This window comes from Serinus canaria, chromosome 1 (assembly GCF_022539315.1).
Source record: "Serinus canaria isolate serCan28SL12 chromosome 1, serCan2020, whole genome shotgun sequence".
Taxonomy (NCBI): Eukaryota; Metazoa; Chordata; class Aves; order Passeriformes; family Fringillidae; genus Serinus; species Serinus canaria.
The window spans coordinates 109,882,631-109,909,878 of NC_066313.1; the positions used below are offsets into that span (position 1 = coordinate 109,882,631).

General features: G+C 43.1%; 1 protein-coding gene across 2 annotated transcripts in view; it reads right to left on the minus strand.

Moving 5' to 3' along the window:
* ABCG1 (ATP binding cassette subfamily G member 1) overlaps positions 1 to 27,248 on the minus strand; it is a 58,737-nt gene that overhangs the window by 8,676 nt on the left and 22,813 nt on the right. The window contains exons 1-12 of one of the 2 annotated variants that reach the window (XM_018913425.3): positions 20,967 to 21,093; positions 13,359 to 13,476; positions 12,472 to 12,604; positions 11,027 to 11,077; positions 8,869 to 9,014; positions 8,060 to 8,183; positions 6,642 to 6,756; positions 5,749 to 5,897; positions 5,489 to 5,590; positions 4,217 to 4,385; positions 3,339 to 3,439; positions 1,643 to 1,801 (exon numbers count right to left, since the gene is read on the minus strand). In XM_018913425.3, the coding sequence (XP_018768970.1) occupies positions 1,643 to 1,801; positions 3,339 to 3,439; positions 4,217 to 4,385; positions 5,489 to 5,590; positions 5,749 to 5,897; positions 6,642 to 6,756; positions 8,060 to 8,183; positions 8,869 to 9,014; positions 11,027 to 11,077; positions 12,472 to 12,604; positions 13,359 to 13,414 (1,305 nt within the window). In that variant the 5' untranslated portion in view covers positions 13,415 to 13,476; positions 20,967 to 21,093. Of the gene's footprint in view, positions 1 to 1,642; positions 1,802 to 3,338; positions 3,440 to 4,216; positions 4,386 to 5,488; positions 5,591 to 5,748; positions 5,898 to 6,641; positions 6,757 to 8,059; positions 8,184 to 8,868; positions 9,015 to 11,026; positions 11,078 to 12,471; positions 12,605 to 13,358; positions 13,477 to 20,966; positions 21,094 to 27,248 lie in introns of those variants that run through there. The other variant, XM_009089572.4, reaches the window with a different exon arrangement.

Genomic DNA, 27,248 nt, shown 5'->3' on the forward strand with positions numbered 1-27,248 from the left:
TCAAGTGTTCTGCTGCAGAGGTCTTGACAGCATCAATGCATATTGAGGTCAGAATCATCTGTTCTGCTGTGGAATGGTCACCTCAGCACATCTCCTGCCAGGAGTAACGTGGCCAGCTTCCAGTCATGCCAACAGCTGCCACTCTCCCTTCCTTTCTGGAAATTTGGGGTGTGGGCAAGCCTTTTCCTACCTTTCTTTCTACAGCTTTTCTGGACACGCATGGAAGAACCTTCTCCTGAGCTACTGTGGAAAATTTCCAGTTTGTGGGGATGCAGAAACACATCAGTCCTGCAGTTCCCAGGACCTGCCCAGTCTGGGATGAACAGCAAGTGACAATCCACCCAAGCAGGGGCAGGCACAGCCCCTTCAGGTGAGGCAGGAACTTCAGAGCATCACATCCAGGGCATGTCTGTGCTCTGGGGTTAGGAGGGAGCAGCAAGAACTCTGCTACAGCAAGAAACTTTCTGCCTGTCACCTCAACAAACATCCTGGGGACACAGCAGCCGTGACAGGGAGCAGAGTTAGAACAGAGCAGAGCTCCTGTGAGACACAAAACACCATCAGTACTGTTTTAAGTTGTAAAATGTAGCTAGGGATGTGTATTCTATCAACATCTGTCAGAGCTGGGACAGTTCTCTGCTGTTCCTGGGGCAGTTTGTTCTTTATCTCTCTCCCACAGCCCATCCTCCCTCCAGGAGATCTCTGCTGTCCATGGCCAGGGAGTGTCCCTGCAGGGCTGATCAAATTCCACCATCCCATGGGGAGATGCTGCGCCCAGGGGAGGAGCCAAGCATTCCTACCTGGATCCAATCTGCCCTGGGAACAGCCCAGCAGCCTTTGCCCCCTGCATTCCCAGAGGAGCAGCTTTCTGCTGCCCTGCATTCCCAGAGGGAGAGCAGGCCCATCTCCAGCAGCCCTGGAGCTGCAGAGGAAAACTCCCCCCTTGTGCAGGATCCCTGCTCCAGCAGAGCCACAGCTGGCACTGCAGGAGGGCTGAGCCCCCCTGGGATGGGACTGTGCCACCACCCTGAGCCCCCCTGGGATGGGACTGTGCCACCACCCTGAGCCCCCTGGGATGGGACTGTGCCACCACCCTGAGCCCCCCTGGGATGGGACTGTGCCACCACCCTGAGCCCCCCTGGGATGGGACTGTGCCACCAGCCTGACACACAGGGGACAGGGCATGCTCTGACTGTGGCAGTGTTGTTTCCTTTTTGTTTGTACTATTGCATTTGAATTTTCAATTTTCCTAGTAAAGAAGTGTTATTTCTACTCCCATATCTTTGCCTGAGAGCCCCTTAATTTCAAAATTATAATAATTTGGAGGGAGGGAGTTTGCATTCTCCATTTCAAGGGAGGCAGGAGGGCTGAGCCACTATGGAATGGGACTGTGCCACACCCTGGCCCGCAGGGTGTCAGAGCAAGTTCAGACTCTGTCAGGGTTTTTTTTGTTTGTACTATTGCATTTGCATTTTTAGTTTTCCTAGTAAAGAACTGTTATACCTATTCCCATATCTTTTCCTGAGAGCCTCTTAATTTCAAAATTGTAATAATTTGGAGGGAGGGTGTTCACATTTTCCATTTCAGGGGAGGCTCCTGCCTTCCTTAGGAGACACCTGGCTGTTCAAACCAGGAGAAGTACCTGGAGGGATGTGGAGGCTGCCCCTATGAGCAGGCCCAGGGACTGAGCCACCAGGGATGTCATGGTGCCCAGGGCGGCGAAGAGGACGAAGCGCAGCGCGTCGGAGGGCTGGGAGGTCATCCAGTACACGATGCTGCAGTAGGCCACAGGGAACATGATCTGCAAGGAAAACACTGGGAGTGAGCCCCTGACAGCCAGACACTCACGGCCACTCTGGGTGAGACAAGAACCTGGGGGGGTTCCCACTGATCCACAGCTCTCAGCCTTTCCATTACATGACAGAGGGAGGATAGCTGTCTTTCTGATGGCATTTAAAAAGGGATTCCACTCCCAACCTTTCACCCTCCTGTGTCACAGATATATTTTATGAAAAATCCTTTTGCCAGCATTTTTTCTCCTCAGCAGTTGAGAAGCCTCAGAGGAAAAGAAAAACAATTACTCTCTGCTGCCGTGGAATGCACCAGGTGCATCTGTGATTGGGCTCATGTGCTTGTTTCTAATTAATGGCCAATCACAGTCCAGCTGTCTCAGGCTCTCTGGTCAATCACAAGATTTTATTATCATTCCATTCTTTTCTATTCTTTGCTAGCCTTCTGATGAAATCCGTTCTTCTATTTTTTAGTAGAGTTTTAATATATCATTTTCTTTTAATATAATATATATCACAAAATAATAAATCAGCCTTCTGAAACATGGAGCCAAGGTTCTCATCTCTTCCTTCATCCTGAGACCCCTGTGAGCACCACCACACTCCTGCAAATAAGCAAAGTTGGTCATGTGTTTAATAAAAGAATGTTGGGTCAGGTCTCAGCTTTTGTGAAGTCCTGCACTCTCAGGGTGCTTCTGATCCCAGCACCCAGAAATGGGAATTGAGATCCCCAGGGCCTGGCTGGGGAGTCAGTCCCACACAATCCCAGCTCCATCGCTAGCCGTGCATCCCAAGCAAGTGAGAAGAAGCAGGGAAGTCATTCTGTGGAAAAAGAATTCCCAGGGACCTCGTTGTGCCTGGAGCAGCAGCTCTGCAGCTGGAGTGGAGGGAGGTGCCCTGAGAGCAAGGAAAAGCTGGGAATGAGCCCTCCTAAGCCTTTCCAGCCCATCCTGCCTGGCTGGCCGTGTTTCCACAGCTTTGAATATTGATCCATGGGCTGGGAGGCTCTGGAATGACCTCTGTGCTGGAGCAGGGAAGGGACTGCCTGGAATGGGGCATGGCTTGGAGTGACTCAGGAGTGCCCTCATCACTCTCACAGCTCCTGAAAGGTGCCTGTGCTCAGCTGGGGCTGGGCTCTTTCTCCAGCAGCACTGACACAACCAGAGCTCACAGCCTGGAGCTGCACCAAGGGAAATACAGGTTGGATATTAGGGAGAAGTTTTTTATGGAAAGAGTGATAAAGTTCTGGCATGGCTGCCCAGGGAGGTGACGGAGTCCCCATCCCTGGGTGTGTTTAACAAAGCCTGGATGTGGCACTGGGTGCCAGGGTTTAGTTGAGAGGCTGGGGCTGGGTTGGACTCAATGGTCTTGAAGGTCTCTTCCAACCCAGGGGTTCTGTGAATTCTGATTCTGAAGCTCCACCAGACACATGTGGACATTTTCCCCACTTTTCCAATGGATAAAATACCAGTACTAATCTTCTTGGCAAGTGGGCTTGTCATTCATGAACTGAAATGGTTCTGTTTCATTGAAGAGTAGAGCATGTACCTGAAAAGGAACATCAGCCATGGTCTTGGCCAGGTAATAGGCTTTCAGGCTGTACCAGTAGTTCAGATGCTCTCTGAGAAATACTCCCATCTCAAGGGGAACTGCAGAGAACACAGATTATTCAGTCAGATTGGCAGGGTGCAACACAGCTTCACATAAAAACAACACGAATGTTGTTGTTAAACATAAAATCAAGACTCATCCATGTCTAATCCTGCACAGCTGCAGTCCCAGGGTGGGAACTCCCAGGTCTTTGACAGAGCAGCAAAAGTTTCAGTGATTTGTAATGGAATATAAAAGGTCAGCCCCTAGAGCTGCTCACTGCTGAGACCATGGACCAGCCTACTCAGATGACCTGAACCTCTCTTAAAGAGGATTTTTCAATTAAAAGTGGTGTCAAAACTTAAAGAACTTTGTTATTCTTTGTGGTCCAACAGGGAATCCACAGTAACAGCACTCCCAGAGCAAGCATGAAGCAGTCCATTCTGCAGGAGTTTGCTTCTGACTCCACATGAATAAGCTGACTTTATGCAGGAATCATAACTTGGAAGCCCCAGAGAAATTATTCCATCCTCCCCAAGTCCAACCACGAGTTCAGGGCACGGCTGAGATGCACTGGAATAAGGAGAAACTCCAGTCCAGGACTGTAACACTGAACTGTCTGTGCTGGAAAACACTGGGAAACCTGGGCAGGGAGAAGTGCCACGGGCCCAGCCTGTTTCTGCTTGCACAGCAGTGCTTCTGGGGGTGCAAGGTTTATCCCCACACCTGCCTCAGAGGTAGAACCCCAAGTCAGCTGCTGTCCTACACCAAACCAGACCCATCCCAGCATTGCAGCACCCCCTCCCTTGTGCTGTGACACAGCACCCAGCACTCACAGGTGAGGACAGTGGGCATGAGAGCAGCAAACATGAGGAACAGCATGGAGAAGAAGAGGAACCCCGAGTTGCTGAGGACTTTCTTGGCTTCATTGCCAATGCCCAAGTAGAGCAATCCGATGAGGAGCCCAATGCCAATGTGTGAGGTGATCCTCAGGTGTGTCAGGACCTGTGGTAAGCAAAGAGTGGCATTTATCAGGAAGCTTGGGCTCAAAAACAGTGACAGTGTGGCTGAAATTGGGTAGATTGCAGGAAAGGAGCACTTATGCCCAGAAAATCTTGTCTAGAAACCATTGAGTGGTTTGGGTTGGAAGGTTAAAGATCACCAAGGTCAACGCCCCGCCATAAGAAATGTTAATTTCCTACTGGGTGACAAAAATGATGAGCTTCCCATGAAAATTTCTTCCAGATAATACAGGCAGGAACTGCAAATGCTGCAAGCTGAAATCTCACTGACTGACAATATCATGGAGCCACTGGCTCTTACCCATCAGGGGAAAGAGACTTTCTGACTAAAAGATACATTTCCCCAGAGCAGAAGAGAAGCAGAAAAGGCATTTCAGGCTTGTGTAGACCCAAGTAACTTCATCAGGAATAAATCAGCTTTCTGTGACTTCTCTGCAACACAGTATTCCCACAAGAGGCTTGGAAGAACAAAAGAAATAATAACATTGGGAACAACTTCAAGCCTTTAGAGCGGAGCAGGAAAAAAATATATTAAAAACAACATTGTCCTTCAATCTATGCATCAGCAAATCAGTTACAGTTTCTCCTGATCTTAATCCATTAATTTAATTAATCCTTGTTGACAAATGCACTTATAAAAATCAGAAAGGGAGAACAAATTATGGCAAAGAAGCAGAAACTTTTTATCTACCAATTTTCTATTTCCAAAAATGAAGATTTTAAGTGGTAACATTAAATCACACTGAAAAAAACCCCACCATCCTGAATTTTCTGGAAAACCTAATTTTGTGACACAGCACTACGACTTCCCACTCACTTTTCAGCTGGATTAATAACTGTATAAGGGACCTGCCAGCACAGAGGGGAATTTAAACTTTGGGTTTTTAGGCCAGGTGCTTCTGAGTGCTGTGTAGAAAGCTGTCATTGCCAATGAAGATGGTGGAGTTAACAGCAAGAGAGAGAGATCAGCCTCTTCCCTCTGGAATTCTGTGATAATCCACAGATGGGCTGCTGGACAGGACCTCTGAGGTGTACTGCAGCTGCACAGAACTTTTGGCCACAAAATTATTATCAAGCCATTCTTACCGAGTCCCTCATGATGGTGAGGAAAGTTCTTTTGAAGAGGATGCAGAACTGGGTTAGGCAGCTGGCAGAGAAGCTGTGGCAGCCTTCAGTGGAGGAGGAGTCCTGCAGAAACACACCCAGAATAAACCCCTTCCTCTGCAGTACCTGCTTTGCTTTTCATTCACAAAAGCCCACTCACATCAGCTGAGTGTGCCCAGAGACTCCTCCACCGAGGGAGGATTTGAATTGCCTCCCTGCCCCTGCAGAGATGCACACAGTACCTCTTCAGAGGGCCGGTGCCAGAGGAAGGGGTTCAGCTCGTGCTCCCCAGGCACGTCTCTCTTGTAGTCTGAGTCACAAATCCTCTCCCTGACCGCCCTGACCAGGCGGCCGCTCTGGTCCCCGTACTCACCCGAGGCCACTTCCATCACTGCAAAAACAGAATTCCCAGTTACTGCTTTGCAAAGGCTGAAGTTACTGCTGACCAGGTACAAGCCTTGCTGTTAAATCCCCTTGGTGCTGCAGCACTGACAAAAACAGATTTTAATTTTTTTTTTATTTTTTAGTACAGGGTTTAAAGTGCCACATGGAAATTCATATCTCTACAAAACCAACATTTAAATGCATCTTTCCATAAATCTTCAGAGAGATCTCTTCATCCTGGAAGTTAAATGAAGCAGTTCAGAGGAAAGGCAGTGAATACAGAAAATAGATAAAAGTCTATCTGTGTGGCACTTTCCATTTTTTTTTAATTTAAGAAACAACACTGAAAAAACCCTCAATGCTCTAAGCTGTACAATACCACAGTGGCTGCCCAAGATAAAAAGAAAGCAAGCAGAATACTGGAGCCACTTTAAAAAGTCACTAACACAAGTTACTATGAAACACTAAAGAATACACTTTATCTTTCATTTCCTGAACCTGGACTTTTAACGGAGAGAAATATTCACTAAATTGTACCACTAGGTGGCATTCAAATTACTTTGGGAGAAAAAAAATATCTGATTAGTTTTATTTTGAATTTTGGTTCATATATGGACAAAGCACATAAGAATATATGTACAGAAGTATAAATCACACCATGATTCCCCTTACCCTGAAGGTGATAAAATTATAAAAAACAAAATGATAAAATAAAAAAAGAAATTAAATAAAGTATTCAAGCTGTCCTTACCAAAATCTGCTGGGTTGTGGTAGGTTGGACAATTCAGCCCCAGATCTCTCAAGTAGGGGACAAGGTTTGTTACCTTCCCACGGTAAATGCACTGACCTTGACTTAGAACATAGAGCTGGAAAACAAAAAGAAAAGGAGAAAAAAAAAAGAAAATAGAAGAAAAAGAAATAAGAAAAAACGTGAAATAGTCTCAACCAAGAATAACCAAGTTCTTTCAGGTTTGACACCACTTTTAATTGAAAAATCCTCTTTAAGGGAGGTTCAGATCATCTGAGTAGATTGGTTCATAGTCTCAACAGTGAAAAGAAAAAAGAAGAAAAAGAAAAGAAAATAGAAGAAAAAGAAATAAGACAAAATGTGAAAAAGCATCAAAACATTTGAACCTGTTGCCTGATAACATCTCCTTGTCCCTGTGGGAAGAACACTTTGGGGAGATCTGTCACCACTCGAAATTAACTTTGCATGGAATCACAACTAATGGAAAATTTAATGCCTGGAATTGGAATTCTGCACACATTGCCTGCAGGACTTCAAACACATTAACACAGAAACACACTCATTCCAGCCTTTGGCACATGCTGAAAATAGGCAAGGAGCTGGAGAGCCAAGCCATCTAATTTCCACACATGATGGATATTTTGGGCTGGGATGGAAGGAGAGCTGGGACAGCACAGCAACAGCAAACATCTCCATCACTCTCACTTTTAGCCACGATTTTGACTTTAAATAAACCTCCCTGCCAGACTGGCAATCTGCAAGGGTTTGTTCACCTGTGGTGGTGGAGGTTTTCTCTCAGCTCTCACAGGACTAATCTAAATCCTCTAACAAGACTAAAATACATTTTTTATCTAATCTAAACACACGGGGTCCACATGCCATTGTTGGCTTGGAGAGAAGTTCTCTCACCGACTTAATTCCAATTAATTTTCCATGCTAAATTCAGTTATTATTATTTCATGTGAATTAACTCTTCTCAATCTAGACTGTGTATCCAGGATACACAGAAATATTGCAGACATTGACACTGCAGCTCTCCTGCTTTTATGTGGCTCTGATTTACTTCAGTGACAGCCCTGTGCACAGGAGCAGGGCTGGCTGGAGGCATGATAATCACCAGTGCAATAGTCTTGATTTCACAAACCTAACAGCAAGATTCAAACATTACTCATAAATAAAGGAAACAGGCGGAGAAGAAGGAAAAAAACATAATCAAAAAGTATGTTTTGCTGTTATTTATTTAATTTCTTTATATGATTTGTAGCCATCAAATAGAATTATTAATGTTTTTTGATTAAAGAGATGGTTGTGACTTTTTGATGTTTTTTTGTGTTTTGATGGTTTTTTGATTAAGAGGTGGTTATGCCTTGAAAGCATAAGCACCCTGAACTACACATGAAGGGAAAGTCTGAGAGCAGTACCTGGTCAAAGAGCTCAAACAGTTTTGCACTGGGCTGGTGAATTGTGCAGATGATGGATCTGCCACCCTGGGCCAAAGCCTTCATCAGAGAGACCACCTGGAAACACGATGCACTGTCCAAGCCACTGAAAAAAAACCCAAACAAGTTTGTTATCCACAGGCACCACCCAAAACCAGCACATGCATTTGCTCCAGGTATCCCATTATTATCCTTTTACACATTTTCTCTGTAGCAGTTTCATTCTATCATATGCCAACCTTAAGCTTGTACTTCTCCATCAGGCTTTTAATTAAGTTGGAAGCATGCCTGAGAATGAAAAGGAGTATTCTCAAAGCTGCCTTAAGGGACTTCTGCATTTTAGGGCTGCAGATTTAAATGCTCCCAGCTTTAATGAATAGATACATATTCATAGCTTTGCCAGCCTCCTCCCAGACTGATCACATTCATTACCAAAAGTCACATTTTAAAATGTTTATATTCAAGCAGTCTTTGCTGGAAAAAGAAAATCCATGCCACAATATTTTCCTCTCTCTTTTCCTTCCTCCTGCAGTTTGTGAATGCTTTAAGTATTAGTTACAGGCAGTTTGTGAATGCTTTAAATATTACTTACAGCCCCACAGCCCTGCAGTTCCAGCAGTGATCCAAGGCACCAAGAACCCAAATCAAATTATTTCTTGGCCTAATTCAGTGCTTGCAGACAACACCAAATGAGCCTTTTCCAAGGATTTAGAGGGGAATAGCTTTTCTGTAGCCCTGTTCTACTATGCAAAACCATCTTGGCCTCTGTTTGATTTTTGGCCTTGAAGTACCTGGTGGGTTCATCAAAGAACATGACAGGGGGGTTGTTCACCAGCTCCAGAGCAATGGCCAGGCGTTTCCTCTGGCCCCCAGAGAGACTCCCAGTCCTCGTGTTGGCACACGTCAGCAAACCAAGGGCTGTCAGGATTTCCTTCACCTGGAGGGAGCAGAACATTCCAGGTTGTGGGAACATGAAAAACCTCCAGCCCCTTCACTGATTTCCATGGAGGTTGCAGACCAGCTCACAGCTTTGTTCCATCACCCACACACTAAAAGCCTTTTCCATCTCATGTATTTGTTAGTCATTTATTAGACTCAGTGTTAACAGGTTTTTTCTGCCATTTACTGTTTTGACCCAAATTCTGCTTGTTTGTCCTGCATGACCTCACTCAGCAAAGAGGTGAAAAAGGAGTGGAAATCAGTTCTTCTGTAGCTGTGTATTTATGGGTATGGCACTGACATCAAAAGAGGTTTGCAGCATGTGAGAGGCTCTTACACAGTGAAACCAAGAAGCTTCTTTCAACACAACTCTGGGGCTGTCCCTGCAAGGATCTGTAACAAAACCCAATGGTTTCTGCAGAGCAGTGACCTGCTTTATCTCATCTGTTCTCCACAGTCTCCTCTTTCAAGTGCAGCCATTGATTTCAAGTGTTTTCATTCCACTCAGAGTCAATGCAGCTGTCACAGGTGTTTGGGGTTTCCTCAAGGCACAGCCTCAGGAGGGCACAGCTCATCCCAGGGCTTTTGGAGCAAAAGGAGAACAATCCCAGGCTCTAGGATTTCTTCTGTTTCAGAGACTGTAGGTCTGGGCTGGTATTCCTATATAAGGGAAATAACTCTTTGGCTTCAATAAAAGCATGGGCACAAAAATGAGTGAATCCATGAGCTACATTGCTCATTCAATTAACAAACTCCACCACTTCAAAGGCAGAAAGCAGCCCAGACATTTAATACTTCACTGAAGTTTAGAAAACAGAGCCCACCATTTTTCAAAGCATCAACTGCTTGGATGGAGAGAGTTTTCCAGAAAGAGTGCCTGCCCTGGTGAAAATTGGTGAGACCAACCACAGCCTGACCCTTTGCTTGCCCTGATTTTGATTTCCAGGAGCTCCCTCTCCCAGTAAGGGGGAGTAAAAAATAACAAAACCCACTAAGCCTTGTTTTTTAGAGAAAAAAGCCCAACTACCTCGTTCCCTTTATCTCTGGGAAGGGTAAACAGGACTCAGGCAGCACAAGCAAGGACAACTGGAAACATAACCTGTGGTTCAGCTGAGGATTTTCACTTGTCCCTGCTTTAAACAGGAGTCTGCAATCCTGCTAGCACAAGGGTATAAATTCATAACATTTATCTGTGATAAACATTTACACTCCAATTTACAACAATAAAATGAATTATCTTCTCTGCACAGGCCAGTAACACGAAGTAGAGAATTCTTCTAACATGTGTTGGATAAACACAGCACAGATTTTAACTCCAAGAGCTGCTTGTAATTACAGTGACAGTGTGAACAAGTGAATTAACTTGCTTGGCCTAACTTCACTAAAGTGTAAATGAGGCTTCCAAAGTGCAATTAAGTTAACAGCTGTTTCTATATAAATTTACTTTCCAATAAAAAAACAACTTGTGTTTGTTTTCTTCACAACAATCTGATTCCTGTAAGTTTCCCTTTCTGATTGTCAAGGATTCTTTTGAGTCTGAAGAAATGCCCATTGCTCCAATTTGGAAATAAACACAGAGAAAGGACAGTCACAAAACCAGCTGATCTACCTAGGAAGTTGCCACAGTTGCCACATATTCCAAGAGAAGTTGTGCTTTTCCCCATGGATGGGTTATAGGAGTGCAGGTCCTGGTGCAGGTCCAGCTGGGTGATTTATCTCACCCCACAGGAGATGCACATTGGAGAACCCAAGGTGCATTAACAGGGATCCTGCAGAACCTGTGGATTTGTTTCAGTAAACCTTTTACAATTTTCCAGTCTTGTACTGAAAGCAGCTTTCCTGGAGACTGCAGTGAACCTTCTGTCCTAATGACACATGTCAGCATAGAGAATATGAATTATTCTGTCACTGCAAGTCCAGTGCAGCTCAGTGTTAGATAAAAAATGCCTGCTTTACAGAGCTCACTTCTAGGCATCCCCCAAATTCTACTTTGATGGGCAGTGTACATACCATTTCTCTCCTCCCTTCATCTTTCTCTTGAAGTTTCAGATGAGCAGATACCTGGAATGCAAAACACTGCAGTTTGATTTTCTGCTGGCCTGAAGCACAGCCACCACTTAGAGCAGATGTCTCAGGCACAGCACTCCAAGGTACCACTTAAACAACTCCTTTTAACCCAGTCAGAAAATCTGAACTTGAACTACAATGCTCCAGTCACAAACAGCACATTTTTCTGTGCAGTAAATAACTGAGTTTAATTTGACTTAGGCAAAGCACCTGCCAGAAACTGTATTAGAAAAACAGGACACACTGCAAGTCAAAGAGCTTTACAGGAGGATGGGAAAGTGACATATTTTTCACATCCAAAATTTCCCAGGTAATGCTAGAAACACAGTTTATTTGTGCTTCATTCTCACTAAGGATAACTGAACTCTGCCATTCTCCAGCATGCAAACAAGTGAGCACAGAAATAAATAATCTTGTGAAAGATGTCATCTGCTGTCCTGAAAGGCAGCTCCACGAAACATCATGATTAACCTTTATTAAAAGCAATTATACTGTTAGGTAATTATTTTTTGTCAGAGCCTTGATTGATTAATTTTAGACAGCAACTATAATCTGGGCCAAATTCTGCAAAAGTGATCCCCTGGGATTCTGATGAAAACACTCAAGTAAACAAAAGAGACAAAAAAACTTCTCCACAAAAAAGAGCCTTTACAAAAAATTAGCCACATAAAAACTGGAGTGATTTCTTCTGGCCTTAAAATTTGTGAATTGAGCTGGTACAGTGTGAGCAACCTGAGCCTTGTTTTGATAACAATTTCTGAGAAAAACTGGCTCATTTCTCAAGCTGAGCTGCAGACACTTCCAGACTAACTGGTCATGCTGGCAATTCATAAACTTGCTGATGTGGTGCAAAACAATGAGAAGAATTAACACTGCCCATGGATCTTGGACTTCTTCTGTTCCTGGCTTTTTCCCCATGAAGAAATGAAAGACATTTTATAAAATGCCTTTGTTTTTGAAAAAGCACAAAATTGTAGAAGTGGAAGAGAGATCACACTGAAGTGTAAACACCAGTTTTCAGTCAGCAGATGAAAGATGGGGAGAAAGAGAGAGAGATGAGGTTACTCATCCACCACCCAAGCAAACAGATGGTCCCCACCAAGGCTCATTTGTGAAGAATTTCAGGTTCTATTCTCTAGATCCAAGGAGCAGACACTTAGATCTCCTTCCAAATCATAACACTGGGCACAAACTGGAAATCATAAAGCCAAAGAAGGATGAGCCTGAAATGGAATTGAAGGCATCATCAAATCCCAAGGACTCTCACTGAGCGGGACCGGACAGGGATCACATCTTGTGGCACTGCCAGGGGTAGGACCAAGGGCACAACACAAACCATTCTCCATTTCCCCCTGCTCAGATAAATGAGAGCAAGGAACAAAGCTCACCATCATAGCTTCCTGGACAGTGAGGTGAGGAAGGAGCATGTCATCCTGCATGATGTAGCAGGAGACCTTGCGGAAGGAGCGCAGGTCGCGGGGCTGCCCGTTGATGAGGATTTCTCCCTTCATCCCTGTCTCTCTGCAACCAAAAAACAAAACAGCCAGAGGTCAATCTCACCATCACTTGTGCTGCCAAATGACTGAGCACCTGGAAGTCTTAGGCAGTTGTTGCCACCGTGAAATAAATTTGGTAGACTGGATAGAAATGAAATTATTTCCTGATTCGGCTTTCTTTCATCTAGAGCTTCTTGCCACGATGCTGAAAATTTTACTCAAATGTGTGCTGTTGTATATAAGTCTGAAAAACTATCAAGAAACTAAAGGTGGGGTTTTTTTCAGGTTTCTCTATCCTGTTCCTTATGCCCCAAATGACAAGACAGAGACACCTTGTATGGCCACACAAGAGGGGGTTTAGGAAAAAGAAGCACAGTCACTGCACTTTGGTGAGGAAGACATCAACATTATGAAGTGGTGACTAAAAAGAGTAGATTTTTCAAGTGTTTATGTGATTTTAAAAAACATCACACTGTGATTTTAAAAAACATAAGAGACACTGAGTCAGATTTGTTACGCAGCCAAAAAAAGAGGTTTTCTTTATATGTGTGTTTTCTGGATTTTAAATTGCTTTTTATTTTTGGATCAGACCTGTTAAGAGATAAATCCCAAGTGACCAAAACAGGACACAGAGGAAAAAAGATAAGCAAAAAGAATCTAATTCAAAATCTTTGAAGTGCCTGTTTTTGACAAACTCTAGGCCAAAATTTCTTCTTCTGTTGTCTCCAAGGAGCCCTCAGCCTCAGTGATCTTAACTTGGGATTTTCATTGGTACTGACCTGTATCCTGCCAGAATATTCATAAGTGTTGACTTCCCAGCTCCTGAAGGTCCCATAATTGCAACGAGTTCTCCACTGCTGAACTTCCCTGAAATTCCTTTCAAAAGGGTCTTATAACCTGGAAGAAGAAAGAAAAGTTCACTGAACCCTTAATCACATCTGGGGAGCAATGAAAGTTCATTTCCATGGAATATTGATGGAAACCAGCCATTAACAGCCACCTCCTGAGAGGTTGCTGCCAACATCAGCACGCTGCAGTATCAAAAATAACTATCAAAAGCCAAATTGTGAGTGGGAGCAGCAGTTCCTGCCATGACACAAATGAGATTACAGGGTCTCACACTCTTGCCTCGCTGCAGGATGGTTTTTAAACACGGCTCTGAAGCCTTGCTGCCATTCTCTAAGTGACAGCAATATAAAATACTAAAATGCTATAATACCATAAATACTCTGAGTCCTCTCAGAGTATTTTACCAGGATGCTGTTAAAATATTCAACACTCCACAGCTAACAGTCTTGGAGCAGGCTGACCTCCAATCACTGCAGTTTCAGGGCCAAAATTCTGCCCTCTCATCAAAACAGCAACTTTTTAGAGAGAGCAACAGCTGAGATCTCAAAGACCTTTGCCTTTTTCCATTAAAAAAATGGAAAAAATGTCCTTTATGACAAGAAACTCAACAAAAGGAGACACACAAACTTCCTCATTCTCTTGCCACAAGAACTCTTTTACCAGAGGAACTTTAAAGGCTTTTCTAGACAGGGAGACTGACCACAGTAACTGTAAAAACAGTTTCTAGGGAAAATTTCTAGTTAAGAACATGCAGAGTGTTTTTCTCCTTTAGATTAATCCATTCCAAAACTTCATGCCACTATAATTACATCCCCAGGCAATGATGTTCTAGAGAGACAACACCACTTCCTTCAAGCATTTCAACTTATTTCTGAGTTAATTATCTTTGCCAGTAAACCTTTATTAGAAGCCTTTACTCCATGTTGTTCTAAGTGTAAGCAAACTGTGCTGCAATGAGAATTCCAGATTTGGACCAATTGTATCCACCTTGCCCTGCAGGATTTCCATGTAAAGACCTAAAAACTGTAAGGAAGGTGGAGAGAGCCCTGACCAGCATTTAAATTTCTCAGGATCTCTTTCTCTTTTGTCTTTTTTTTTTTTTTTTTGCTTACTTTATTTTAATTACCAGTGCTTCTAGCTAAAGCTTTTAATAATAAATAAATGCTAAGTAAGGTGTGAAAAAACAAACTTATACGTTGACAATGTTTATGTGGTTTAATTAAAACTAAAACAGAAGGGTGGAAAATCCATTTAAATGCAGAGTCAGGGTTTGGCAATCCATTTTGCCACCCTGGTGGACATGCAGGCAGAATGTAAATTCCACATGAAAACTATCCCAGAGCTCTGATGATCAGCACAGGCTGTAGCTGGAACATGGAAATGCTGCAAAAAGCCCCACATTGTCTGCAAGCTCCAAGAAAAAAAGAATTGTGGGTTATCTTCTTATTTCTCTTTCTTCCTAACATCATGATTTGTTTTCATCTCCACTTATTCTCTTTAAATTTTCTTCTTGTCACCATTCTCTATTCACACTCCTCCTGTGCCACAAGAGAGCAAACTCTGCACCAAAACCATTGTCATGCTGCCGTGGGGTCTCCCAAATCCACAGCAAATCCTCTTCCCCAGCACACTCCAGCCCAGGGCAATGCAGGAGCCCCAAAACCTCTCTAGAAACATCTGATCCTACAGTTTTCATGGCAGATGTCCTAGAAAATGTAGCTGACTAAATGGATCAAAACGACCATGTCTTTGAGTGGGTTTTTTGTGTTTTTTTAACAGGCCAGTAATTTTTCACTATAAATCTTGCCCTGGACCTAGAGGAAACAACTTGTTTGGAAGCCACAAAAGGGTCACAGGTACAAAAATAGCCCAGCATCCACACAGCCTGTTTATGGCACCAGTCCTGAAAAGGAGAGAAGGACAATCAATCCAAAGGAGCAGCAGCTCTGAAGAGAGAAATCCATGGCACCCCCACAAGGTCAAGCAGCTTGTCCTTCACACCAAGGCCCCCATCCACAGCAGCAGCTGAAGGCAAAGGGCAAGGAACAATCAGGCCTTTCAGACATGGCAATATTTAATAAACTGGATCTGCAGGAACAAAGTCCTTCATTCTCCCTCCTCAGTGTAATGAGAACCTGCTCCCTCCCAACCCTGTTAAACCTGTAAGAGACTTAAATATCAGAATGCACCACCAATTATTTGCATTATGCACCAGGCAGTAAATATTGCACTGACTTGTGAGGGAGGATAAAAAATGTGCACTGCCATCAATGAGGGACATGAAACCTAAAATACAGGCTCAGATATCACTGCCTAAAACTGAAAGCTTTCCTCTCCCTCCATAGGACTGTGAGATTTACCATTGCACACATTAAAGTCACTTTTCCAGAGTTTCACAAGTGATGATTGGTTTATCTTTAACTGCAGTATTTTCCCCCTCATGACCTTCACGTGTTCCTGTCCCTCTGATAGAGTTTTCCATTTTAAGTATCCTGCACTCAATGTTAAATCAGAGCAGGACTCATCACAGAGACACTGAATCAGCTTGAAAAAGACCTCCAAGATCATCAGGTCCAAGCTCTGACTGATCATCCCCCTGTCAACCAGCACAGAGCACTGAGTGCCACATCCAGTCATCCCTTGGACACCTCCAGGGGTGGGGGTTCCACCACCTCCCTGAGCAGCCCCTTCCCATGCCTGACCACCCTTTCCATGGAGAAATCCTTCCTGAAATTCTCAGCAAGTCATTTGCAGTACAGTGGAGAAATATGCTTTAAGAAGAAATAAAAGTCCTAAAAGTATGAATATTAGATTAGGATCCTAATCACTGGCATTTTAAGTGCTACAAACTCAAACTCGTCTCCTCCTTTGTCTGGAAGTGCATAATAGGCTTTTCCATTACAAAGGTTAATTTATCAAACCCACAAAAAGATTTGACACTGTGGCAGCAGTGTGGTGCCCCAGTATAATCCTTCATGAGGAATTAAAGTCCCCTAAGCAACCACAGTCTCCACTTTCAGAATATTGAGGCTAATCTTCAACTGAATCAGTTGACCTAAAACTTCTATACGGGGCCACGTGTGTTTCACAAGAAACAGATTATGCATTTGGAGGGGATTGTGTTCTCACTGAGGGCCTGTTCCACATCCATACATCAGGAATTTCTCACTGCCTGCAACCCCAGCCCTGTCACCATGTTCTTCCAAAGTTCTTCTAAGCCTTCTGATGTTTACGTTTTTGTAATGGAGTTTCTCACACACTTTTCATGTAAATAATAGTTGGTTTGCATTCCTTTCTGGAGGAGGAGAGAATTGAAGGACTGTTGGTTTGACCAGTGTGGTTGGAGAGGCGGCAATTTCATCCTCCAAGGCATGGTCACTTTTGGAATTCTGTAAATATGAAGTCCAGAAATAAATGTGCCTTTTTTTGCCTTAAACATCTCAGCATGTGAATGTTATTCATTTTGTGTCATATTGTGACACAGCCACCTCATTTTCCTCAGTCCCTGCAGCAAGGAGCTGGGATATGACAGAGTTTGGATATAGCAGAGTTTGGATATGGCAGAGCTGAGATATGACAGAGTTTGGATATGGCAGAGCTGGGATATGGCAGAGCTGGGATATGGCAGAGTTTGGACATGGCACAGGTTGGATATGGCACAGGTTGGATATGGCACAGCTGGGATATGGCAGAGTTTAGATATGGCAGAGCTGGGATATGGCAGAGCTGGGATATGGCAGAGCTGGGATGTGGCAGAGCTGGGATGTGGCAGAGCTGGGATATGGCAGAGTTTGGATATGCAGAGTTTGGACATGGCACAGGTTGGATATGGCACAGGTTGGATATGGCACAACTGGGATATGGCAGAGTTTAGATATGGCAGAGCTGGGATATGGCAGAGATGGGATATGGCAGAGCTGGGATATGGCAGAGTTTAGATATGGCACAGCTGGGATATGGCAGAGTTTAGATATGGCAGAGCTGGGATATGGCAGAGTTTGGATATGGCAGAGCTGGGATATGGCAGAGCTGGGATATGGCAGAGTTTGGATATGGCAGAGTTTGGATATGGCAGAGCTGGGATATGGCAGAGCTGGGATATGGCACAGTTTGGATATGGCAGAGCTGGGATATGGCAGAGTTTAGATATGGCAGAGCTGGGATATGGCAGAGCTGGGATATGGCAGAGCTGGGATATGGCAGAGATGGGATATGGCAGAGATGGGATATGGCAGAGCTGGGATATGGCAGAGCTGGGATATGGCAGAGATGGGATATGGCAGAGCTGGGATATGGCAGAGCTGGGATATGGCAGAGCTGGGATATGGCAGAGCTGGGATATGGCAGAGATGGGATATGGCACAATTTGGATATGGCAGAGTTTAATGGGAGGCTGGGCCTCAAAGCCAGCTCACTCCAGGGTGGGTGCACACCTTGGGCTGTTCAGTTCCAGTTCTCTCCCTGTGAAAAGTGCATATTATATGGCTCTAGGCAGGCATTTACTATATGTATTTTGTTGTATTGACTAATGGTGCTGTATCAACATTTTAATAGTATGATAAATGTAGTTTTGTAATTAAAAGGTAACTTTTATAGTTAAAATAGGAATTATGTATGTGGGATATTTTTTTAATAAAGGAATGAGGTACTTGCACCTGATAGCAGCCACAGGACACCCAAATCTTTCAGAGAAAGAGAATTTATTGCCCTCTTATCAGAAGAAATGAACTTCTTCCTGCCTCACTCAGTCCTGAAGAGCCACCAGGATTCAGAGGAAGAAGCTGACACTGACCAGAGAGAATCCTTTGTTTGAATGGAATTTATGCATCATGTATGAGGTGTATGAATATGCAACAGGCTGTTGTTTTTAAGGGTTAATCCTCTGTTAACATGCGTCCTTTCTGGGCCTTATTTTGCCCAGAAAGAGGTACCCAGACTGTCTGTAACTCTTTGTTTTTATTGCCTCATATTGTCCTAATCCAAATTGTCCAAATTATTATTACTCTAATTGCATTACTATTTTTATAACCATTTTATTACTATTAAACTTTTAAAATTTTAAAAACAAGTGTTTGGTGTTTTTCACACTCCCTTTGGACTCAACTTACACCAAGAGAAAGTGTAGAATTGTGACTTTCTCTTTTTTCACTTCTCCTAAAATTGTTTCAATTTCCAATGGAAATCAGCCTGGATCCTTCAGTTTTCCTATGTCCCCTCCTGAAGTTACTGTGACACAACCTCACAGACTTCTAGTGAGGTTTACAGGATGATTACCAATATATATTTAGGGGATGAAACCCATGGGAATTTTATTATGTTTTCAAGAACTACTTAAAATACAAATTTGACATTAACACACCATCATGAACCAGAACAATCCCTCAGCAAATGTCTCAGCCCAACCCCCTAAAAATAGAACAGAGCAGACACAAATCAAAACCGAAACAGAAAATTTTCTAGTGACACAAAACTTTTTTTGTCTTAATTTCACCTCACATTACATTCTGGGGTCCAAATGCTTCTCCAGAGAAGCAGAATGTGTTTTGTTTTCCCATGTTAGGATTTCCCATGAAATCAAACGTGAGGCACTGAGATATTTGAGCAGATCCACAGCTGCACCACCTGCCTGGCCTGAGCAGACCTCCCTTCCAGGGGTGGGATTCCCTCCCTGCCTGGCAGCAGCACAGAGCCCACAAAAGTCCCTTTTTCAATGAAAGGACAGAGGTGACCTCGTGTCTCTGATGAAGACACTAAAGGAGCTCTCCTTGCTCAAGTCAACAAAATTTTTTTACTACTGGAATCAGCAAGGGAGAAACATGTTGATAGTTTTATCTGCTTCCTCGTGGATTCTACAGAGATTGATGGGGAGATCTGGTTTTACCATTCCCATAGAAATTATGATTAATCTGGAAAGAAGCAAGCCATCCCCTCCCCATCCTCAGGGCAGGAATAATGCTTCAGGATGTGTCTGAGTCAGCACCAATTATAACCAAAACCCACTCCTACCCCACAGTGAACTTCCTCAGGTAAACACCACCTCTAGGTTTTTGACTGAAGTGCTTCATTCATTTGCATTTCATTGTCAGTAATCCTCATTTGTTACTCAGGGAAATGTCACAGAGGCTCATGGAAGTTTCTAGGGGCTGTAACCTATTTCTGCCTCCATCAGTGGGCACACAGACCCCATCTCAGGTCCCAGGTGAGCACAGCAGGCTTCCCCTGCTGCAATTAGAGCAGGATTCGCCCTTCCCAATGTATCTGAACTGCTTCTCTTTCCTCACAAGCTCTTCTGGAGGCAGGAAATCACTGCTGGAGCCCTGCAAGTGCCACTGGCCTGAAACTGCTCAAAGCTTTCTCAGAGCACTGACTGAAGTAAAAGGGATCAGGGGAAATTTCAACTCGAGTTGGGCAAAGCCACAAACAACTGGAAACTGAGCCACAAAGAAATCAGCATTTGTCACTTAAAAATCAAAACCAGAGACATCATAACCTGCCCTTTCCACACTCCCTGCCAGGCAGAAATGAAGCATTCCTTTATTAAAAATTAAATAATTGTACAAGGACTATATTTCTGCATAGTTTTGTGGTGGTTTTTTTGGATAGGATGCATTTCTGCTGAGAAATACCCAGCTAGAAATTCAGAATACAGCTCTGGCAACTACTGTATTACTTACGTGCCTTCCTTTAATGCTTTCAACAAGAAACATGCTTTTTAAACAGCAGTTTAAATTTCAATCCACAGATTTGTTCTCTTACTGTACTATCCTCCAAATTGTTTTCTAAACTGTGACAAGAAACCACAGCAATTTCTTGGCACTCTATATTGACCCATTAAAGAATCCCTATTGTATTTTCCTATTCTAAAGTTTGTCAGCTCAGCCCTCACTTCCTCTTACATCAATTAAAAAATCCCCAAACTTATGTAGAAGTCCAGGGAATTTCTTGGCACTGTATATTGACCCATTAAAGAATCCCCATTGTATTTTCCTATTCTAAAGTTTGTCAGCTCAGCCCTCACCTCCTCTTACATCAATTAAAAAATCCCCAAACCTATGCAGACGTCCAGGGAATTCTGCAGCACAAAACTGAAATAAGGGGACATGGGACCAAGCTGTCCCATCTTTCCCCTTGAGGCAAAACACTCCTGGAGAATTCATGAGTTTGCTGCTGCCCCTGAGATCCACCAGAGTCCCACCCTGATGGCCAAAGGCCATTCCCTGGATTAGGAACTGGAACTGCTCAAGTAAGGGAAAAGCAGGATAACTTGGTCCCATGTCACACTGAAGTTGGAGTTAGTGACTTATGGCTGAGAGAGGGAGCTTGCAGAAGTCCACCCAGACTCTGGAAACATCCTCAGGTGACCTGGCAGGAATTTAATTTACAGACTCTTCAGATTTCTATCAGAAAACTGAACAGCTGGGAAATACTGGCAGAAAGTCTGTGGAGAAGCACAAGATGAGAACCACACACAGAGATAACAGCTCAGATTTACATTTGGAGATGCAATGAAATATTAGTTAGGAAACATTTTTCCTTACCATTTTTACATCACCCTTTTCCAGGTGGGAATATGCCAGAAATAAATCCCCTTGCCTGCTCCTTCTCAATCTATTACTCACTTTCTGCATGTCAGCCCTTTCCTCACTCCTGAGAAGCCACCCTCACAGAAAACATCTTTGTGTGTACTAGAAGGGACCACACCAATCTGCTTCATCCAGTGATTTTTCATCTAAACCAACATTAGATCAAAGGCAGGGTGTTTCCCTAAGCTGGAATATAGTTTGCCATATATTTCTAATTCTGCTTTAACCAGCCAGGGCACTGTGTTCCCCACCCACTACTTGAGTACAGAGCATTTTCTTCTCCCTGCTCTCAACAGGGTTTGTAGGTGTTTCAGTTTGTAAATTCTCACTTGAAAGGGATTATCTGTATCAGTTGATGATTATTTAAATAATTTGGATTTTAAAAACCCTCTTGATGGGGATTATTTAAATGGAGGTTCCTTTCCCAAGCTCCACACTGAGTTCAAACAAACTTAAGTTAAAGTGAATTACAGGTACAAATACTTGGGAAGAAAAAAAGCATCTTTTAATTCCCAGAAAATCCAGGGGACAGAAACAGCTTTCTTGACAAACAGAGTGAAAAAATATATTGCTTTAATAAAAGGCATCTTCCTAATTCTATACTGGTTAGAACTGTACCTCTGCAAAGCCTGGAGGGGCAAACTCACACTAGAAATAATAAACATGTTTAAGCCTACTAAATAAAACCCATCTGTGAACTTATATGTCATTGGTTCATCATTTCTGCCATCCACTGTGTATCAAAAGTGAGCAAACCTTTTCCACTAATCATTTTCTCACTCTAAAACTTTAGAATCAACCCATCCACAGATTTATTTCTGCTCAGTTCACACAGTCTCTCAGGGACACTGAACAATAGGATTCTCCATTGTCTAAGCCCTGAGCCCTGCTTTAGGACAATTAAGGGAATTTGCAATTGTAATGTATTCTTGTACCTCGCCTCAGAGAAACGACCTTCGTTATGTAAATGTCTCTAAAACAGCAACCAGGCACCAAAACATCAGGACAGCAAGGGCAGAGAAGCAAGTGAGTGCTTGAAGTAACCAAGTTCCAGCTCAGAAAGGAGGAATTTGCTCCTCCCAACCTAAACGAATAAGTCTTTCAAGCTTTAAAAAAAGAAAAGAAATCCCCCTGTGGGCAGCAAAGCTCTTTCTTTGTAGTGGACTAAACTGCATTTCTTAATATAGCCCCCAGCCAGGCCTTGTCAAACATATTGCTCTTGATCCACAGCCGATTTCCCACTTAGTGGTCATGAGGTGGATTAGTCCTGGCTCAGATGCAGGGCTTAGCCCCTGCTCACAGCAAGGCTTGGGGTGCTCAATCTACCTAATCTGACACATCAAAATGTTTGATGCTTAATTCAAATTCACTTCTAGGGCCCATAAATTATCAGTGCATAGGAACTGGCACACTGAGGTGGTGATTAATTCTACTTATTTTGCGTTCCTGCTCTGGCAAGGGATAAATAACCCTGTGAAAGTGCCCCTCTCTTCACTGCAGTGGGAGTTTAGGACAATTAGCTTAGGTGAGCCTCTTGATGCTGTGAGAAATCCCATCCACTGCCAAGAAAATGATGGCTGACTTTAGCATCTTTTTTGTGGGTTGAAATGCCAGTTTGATTGTGGTCCCTCATTTGCTTGCACCATCAAAGCACTTGAGCACAGCAATTGCACACTCCCAATCTTCAGGCTGGATGGGAGCTCCACACCTTCAGAGGCTCCCTGGGCACTCATCAAGAAGAGGCCATGCTCAGGATGTACAAAGGTATCAGATGCTGTTTTCACTCTGATATCTGGGGGCAGTTCACACATTTTTTTCTTCAAGCTATCCCCTAGCTCCAGCACACAGCCCTGTGCTGGTAGCACTGGGTTTAGACTTCACCAGAACATCTCAGAGCCTGAAAAACCCAAATGAGCTTTGGAAGATGTTAATCAAAAGCAAAATATTTAAGGACAAACTTAAAAGCAGTTTTTGGATTTGGTTTGTGTGAATGCCTAAGGTTAGACACCACTTCCTCTGTGCTGAACAGTAACTTCCTTCTGTGGCAAGTCAGAGAAACACAATAAATTGGAGCCTAAAGAGTGACTGTGAGACCCCAAGATTTACAACACAAAATCCCCAGTAACTGTAGGTCATGTTGTATAATAAAAGAGAATGAGAAGAAGGCCAATCAGGCAAGAAACCAAGTTCCAGCAGAGAGAGAATCTTAAACCAAGCTGTAGATTATAAAGAATCTGCAAAGTCCTTTAACTTCATTGTTCTCTCAGATCCATGGACTAGATATTAAACTTATGCAAGACACTGGATGTGACAGTTCACATTGTGCAGTCAAACAAAAAAAGCCCTGACTAAGTAAAGATTCCACTCCTTTGAAACTCTGAAATAGGAGTTATGAGCACCATGCTCTTTCTCTGTTATCCTGGCTGCTCATCACATTACTTTAGTATCTGAATGCTGCTCTTCCTCAGAAAAACTAATTAGTTATGACACTCTGTTGGGCTTGCAAGCCCCCTAATTTTGAGTTTGAAGGTTTAATAGACTATACAACCACTCTCCCCTTATTTGGAGAACCCACACCTCCAAGGGACAAAAACCAGAGGTGGATACAGAATTCTGGTTTTCTTGACAAACGTTCCAGCAACAGAGGAGAGGAACAAAATGTCACCAATATCGTGGCAAACCTCCTTGCCCCTGCTTCTACTGCTTACACCTCCCCACTGTGCTGGGAGATAGATGGGTTTGTGCCAGCCCCCCTTAATTCCATGTTTTTTATGGTTATGACCAGAGCAGAAGCATCTAAGCCACCTGTGTCTCCTTGCATTCACTTTTTCTGCCTCCCTTTTATTTGGTTCTGCAGCGTTCTAGTGAGGTTTACAGGAGGATTACCATTGCATGTGAGCCCAGGGGTCTTATTCTTATTCTTATTCTTATTCTTATTCTTATTCTTATTCTTATTCTTATTCTTATTCTTATTCTTATTCTTATTCTTATTTTTATTCTTATTCTTATTCTCATTCTTATTCTCATTCTTTTATTCTCATTCATATATTGCTATTATTGTTATTGGTTTTATTATTGTTATTATTTTTATTATCACCATGCTACATCCATGTTAAGATTCAGTTCTGGGTTTTTTTCCCTGTGGAATGTTTCTGCCTGAGAGAGTTAAAGCTGCTCCTCTCCCTCCACAGGCACATGGAGCCATATGCCTGCAGCCAGGGATAGAGAATGACAATTAAATAGGTCAATGAACGAAAGTAACCCTCAAACATGAATGCAAATAAATCTCTGCTTGCAGCAGGACCTGATGGCTCCAGAAGCAGTTATTTACATGTTGAAGCATTTTGGAGATCTGGGGCATAGCTTGTACTTTGCCTGTACAGAAAATAGCTACCCTAATTTATCTTCAACCCTTAGGAAATATGAAAGGAGAAAAAAAAAAGTATGAATGACGCACAGCTTCATCTTTCCTCTGAATCGAGTAGAATTGTCTTTTCCAAGCAATACCCACAGCCTAATCTTCGTTTGATAATTGTTTTTTTGCTGCCTTTTCTTTTTTGTTAATTGCCTTTGTTTCTATTACTTCAGTGCACAGGAAAGGTCTTTCCTGACAAAAGAAAAGCCAAGCCAGTTTGAAATGAAAGGCTGACACATTCCCGGGAATGACAAACTGGAGTCACGAGCCTGATGCACTGTGAGATGAAAGCTGTTTATGTGTGACAATCAGGCAGAAAGCAATTTCTCATAATTGCAGCACCTTCATACATCAAGGTACAAACAGCGTTATTCACAGTCTTACAAACAAATAAAACCAGAATCCTTCACTACAGCCCCTTCCTTTTGGAAAAAAAAATAAAAATCTTCAAGTGGGAGATATTCTGAACTATCCCAGCAGCTGTTCTGAACTGAACTGCCCCATCTGCCTTCCCTGCCAAGCGTGGATGCAGCTGGGTCACCCTGCAGACAGAAAGCCTTCCTCCATCAGAGAACACTGCTCTGGCTCTCCTGTGCTGCTGCTCAGAGTCCCCTCTCACTGTGAACCTCTCCCTTCCTCACTCAGATGTACCCAGAGCAAGAAGGAGGGAAGGGGATAAAGTAAAACTTTGGCTCTTTCCTCCTGTCCAGCTGTGTGAGGGTTAGAGGGGAGCCCTGGGGCTTTCCAGAGTTACAGCAGAAGCAGCTGAAGGTATTTAGCATCTCTTTCCTGCACACTGGGCCTCATGGCAATATCTGGCCCAAAGAGCTTGGTGTACAAAGGAAAGCCTTCTGTGATCTGCATCACACACTCTAGGTTAAACTGGAATGTGATGAGATGTCTCCTGTAAGCTATAGAGGGAAAAAACCTTTTTCAGACTATTAGAAACAGAGTTTTGTCTAAAACAGACTTCTGCCATGGTTCACACCCTCACAAGACAACACTTTGTCCCCAGCCTTCAGACATGAGGAGAACCATTTCCTAGATTTTGAAAAATGTTTTCAGCCCCAGTCACTGCAATTTAAAAGCTGACAGAGAGTCTGATATCAAGAAAAAAATCACAGATCATTAGTCAGCTTTGGAAACTCAAAATGTTACATCTGACTCCAAACAAATTCCATTTTTTCACAGCAGTCTAGCTGAGCTGCACTAGTGATGACAGGAACTTTCCTCTGAAGTACAGGTGATCTCTGCCTCTGAACACCCCCTGCACATCCCTGCCCTGCCTCTCCCACCCTCCCAAACCAATTCTGCACTGCAAACTGCAAGATGCACTTCCATCCCCTCACATTCCCACTGCTCCTGCCCCATCCTCTCCCACAAAGAAGGTGAGGAGCACTCAGAGCCAACAGGACCCTTTGAAACACACTCAGGGCAAACATCAGAGCTGTTTTAAAAAGTAAATTTTAAGCTCATGCACCGAGTCTTTAACCCTACTGTGAAAAATGGGTATTTTATGATTGGCTTTTCACAAATATTAAAATGAATACTATGTGTATCATGTTAGAAAGTTATGCTGTATTAATTTTCTTAACTAGTGGGTTAAATATAGTTTTAGGTTATAACATAATGCTAAAATAGAAACTATGCTATGTGAGATAATTTTTTTAAAAAAAGGACTCACAGTGAGACAGCAGCCACAGGACACCCAAATCTTTCAGAGAAAGAGAATTGATTGCCCCATTATCAGAAGAAATGAACTTCTTCCTGCCTTGCTCAGCCCTGAAGAGCCACCAGGATTCAGAGGAAGAAGCTGACACTGACCAGACAGAATCCTGTGTTTGAATGGAATTTATGCATCATCTATGAGGTGTATGAATATGCAACAGGCTGTTGCTTTTAAGGGTTAATCCTCTGTTAACGTGGGTCCTTTTTCGGGCTTATTTTGCCCAGAAAGAGGTACCCTGACCATTCATAACTCTTTGTTTTTATTGTTTCATATTGTCCTAAATCCAAATTGTCCAAATTTTTATTACTGTAATTAGATTGCTATTTTTATAACCATTTTATTATTATTAAACTTTCAAAATCTTAAAAACAAGTGATTGGCGTTTTTCACACTGCTATCCACACCCAGGAGCAGAGACATGGACAGGAAGCTCCTGATGGGCCTCCAGACCTGGAAAAGCTCTGTCAGAGGGAGCAGGAGTTGTCTTTGGGAGAGCAGCCCCGATGGCAGCAGGACATCCCTGCTCCCTGCCATGGGGACAGCTGCAGCACGTGTCCTGGGAGGCTTCTGTTTCCAGAAATACTCTGGTTCTCATCATTGCTCCTCCAAACACTCAAGACTTTATTGAAACAGAAACATAGGGTAATGTGTTTAGTTTTTCCACACTAATCTGGTAAAAGCTACAACCTATGATTCTGAATGTAAAAACCAAGGAAAACCTGAAGTGTGTGCAGAAATAAACCCTGGATTACTTCCACTTCTCACATTTTACTTAGAACAATTGTGGTTTTACCTCTCTCTTCTAGAATATTTCCACTAATGAAGCTGCCCAAATGAAAATACTTTTTGTTGTCAACAAAGTAAATATAATAACCTTTAAACACCTCAGAATTAATTATCATCTTCTGTAGCATGTCAGTGTTGAATACCTTACAAACAAAAGCCACTGCACAGGGCATTGTTGGTTCTGGAATAGAAATGAGGTAGAATGAGCACCTTTCATCCCTCTGATTTCTGCTTTTTTTTTGCATTTGGAGAAGTTGGCAGCCTCACAGAGACATACATCCATTGCACTACCATAAACTCCTGAATT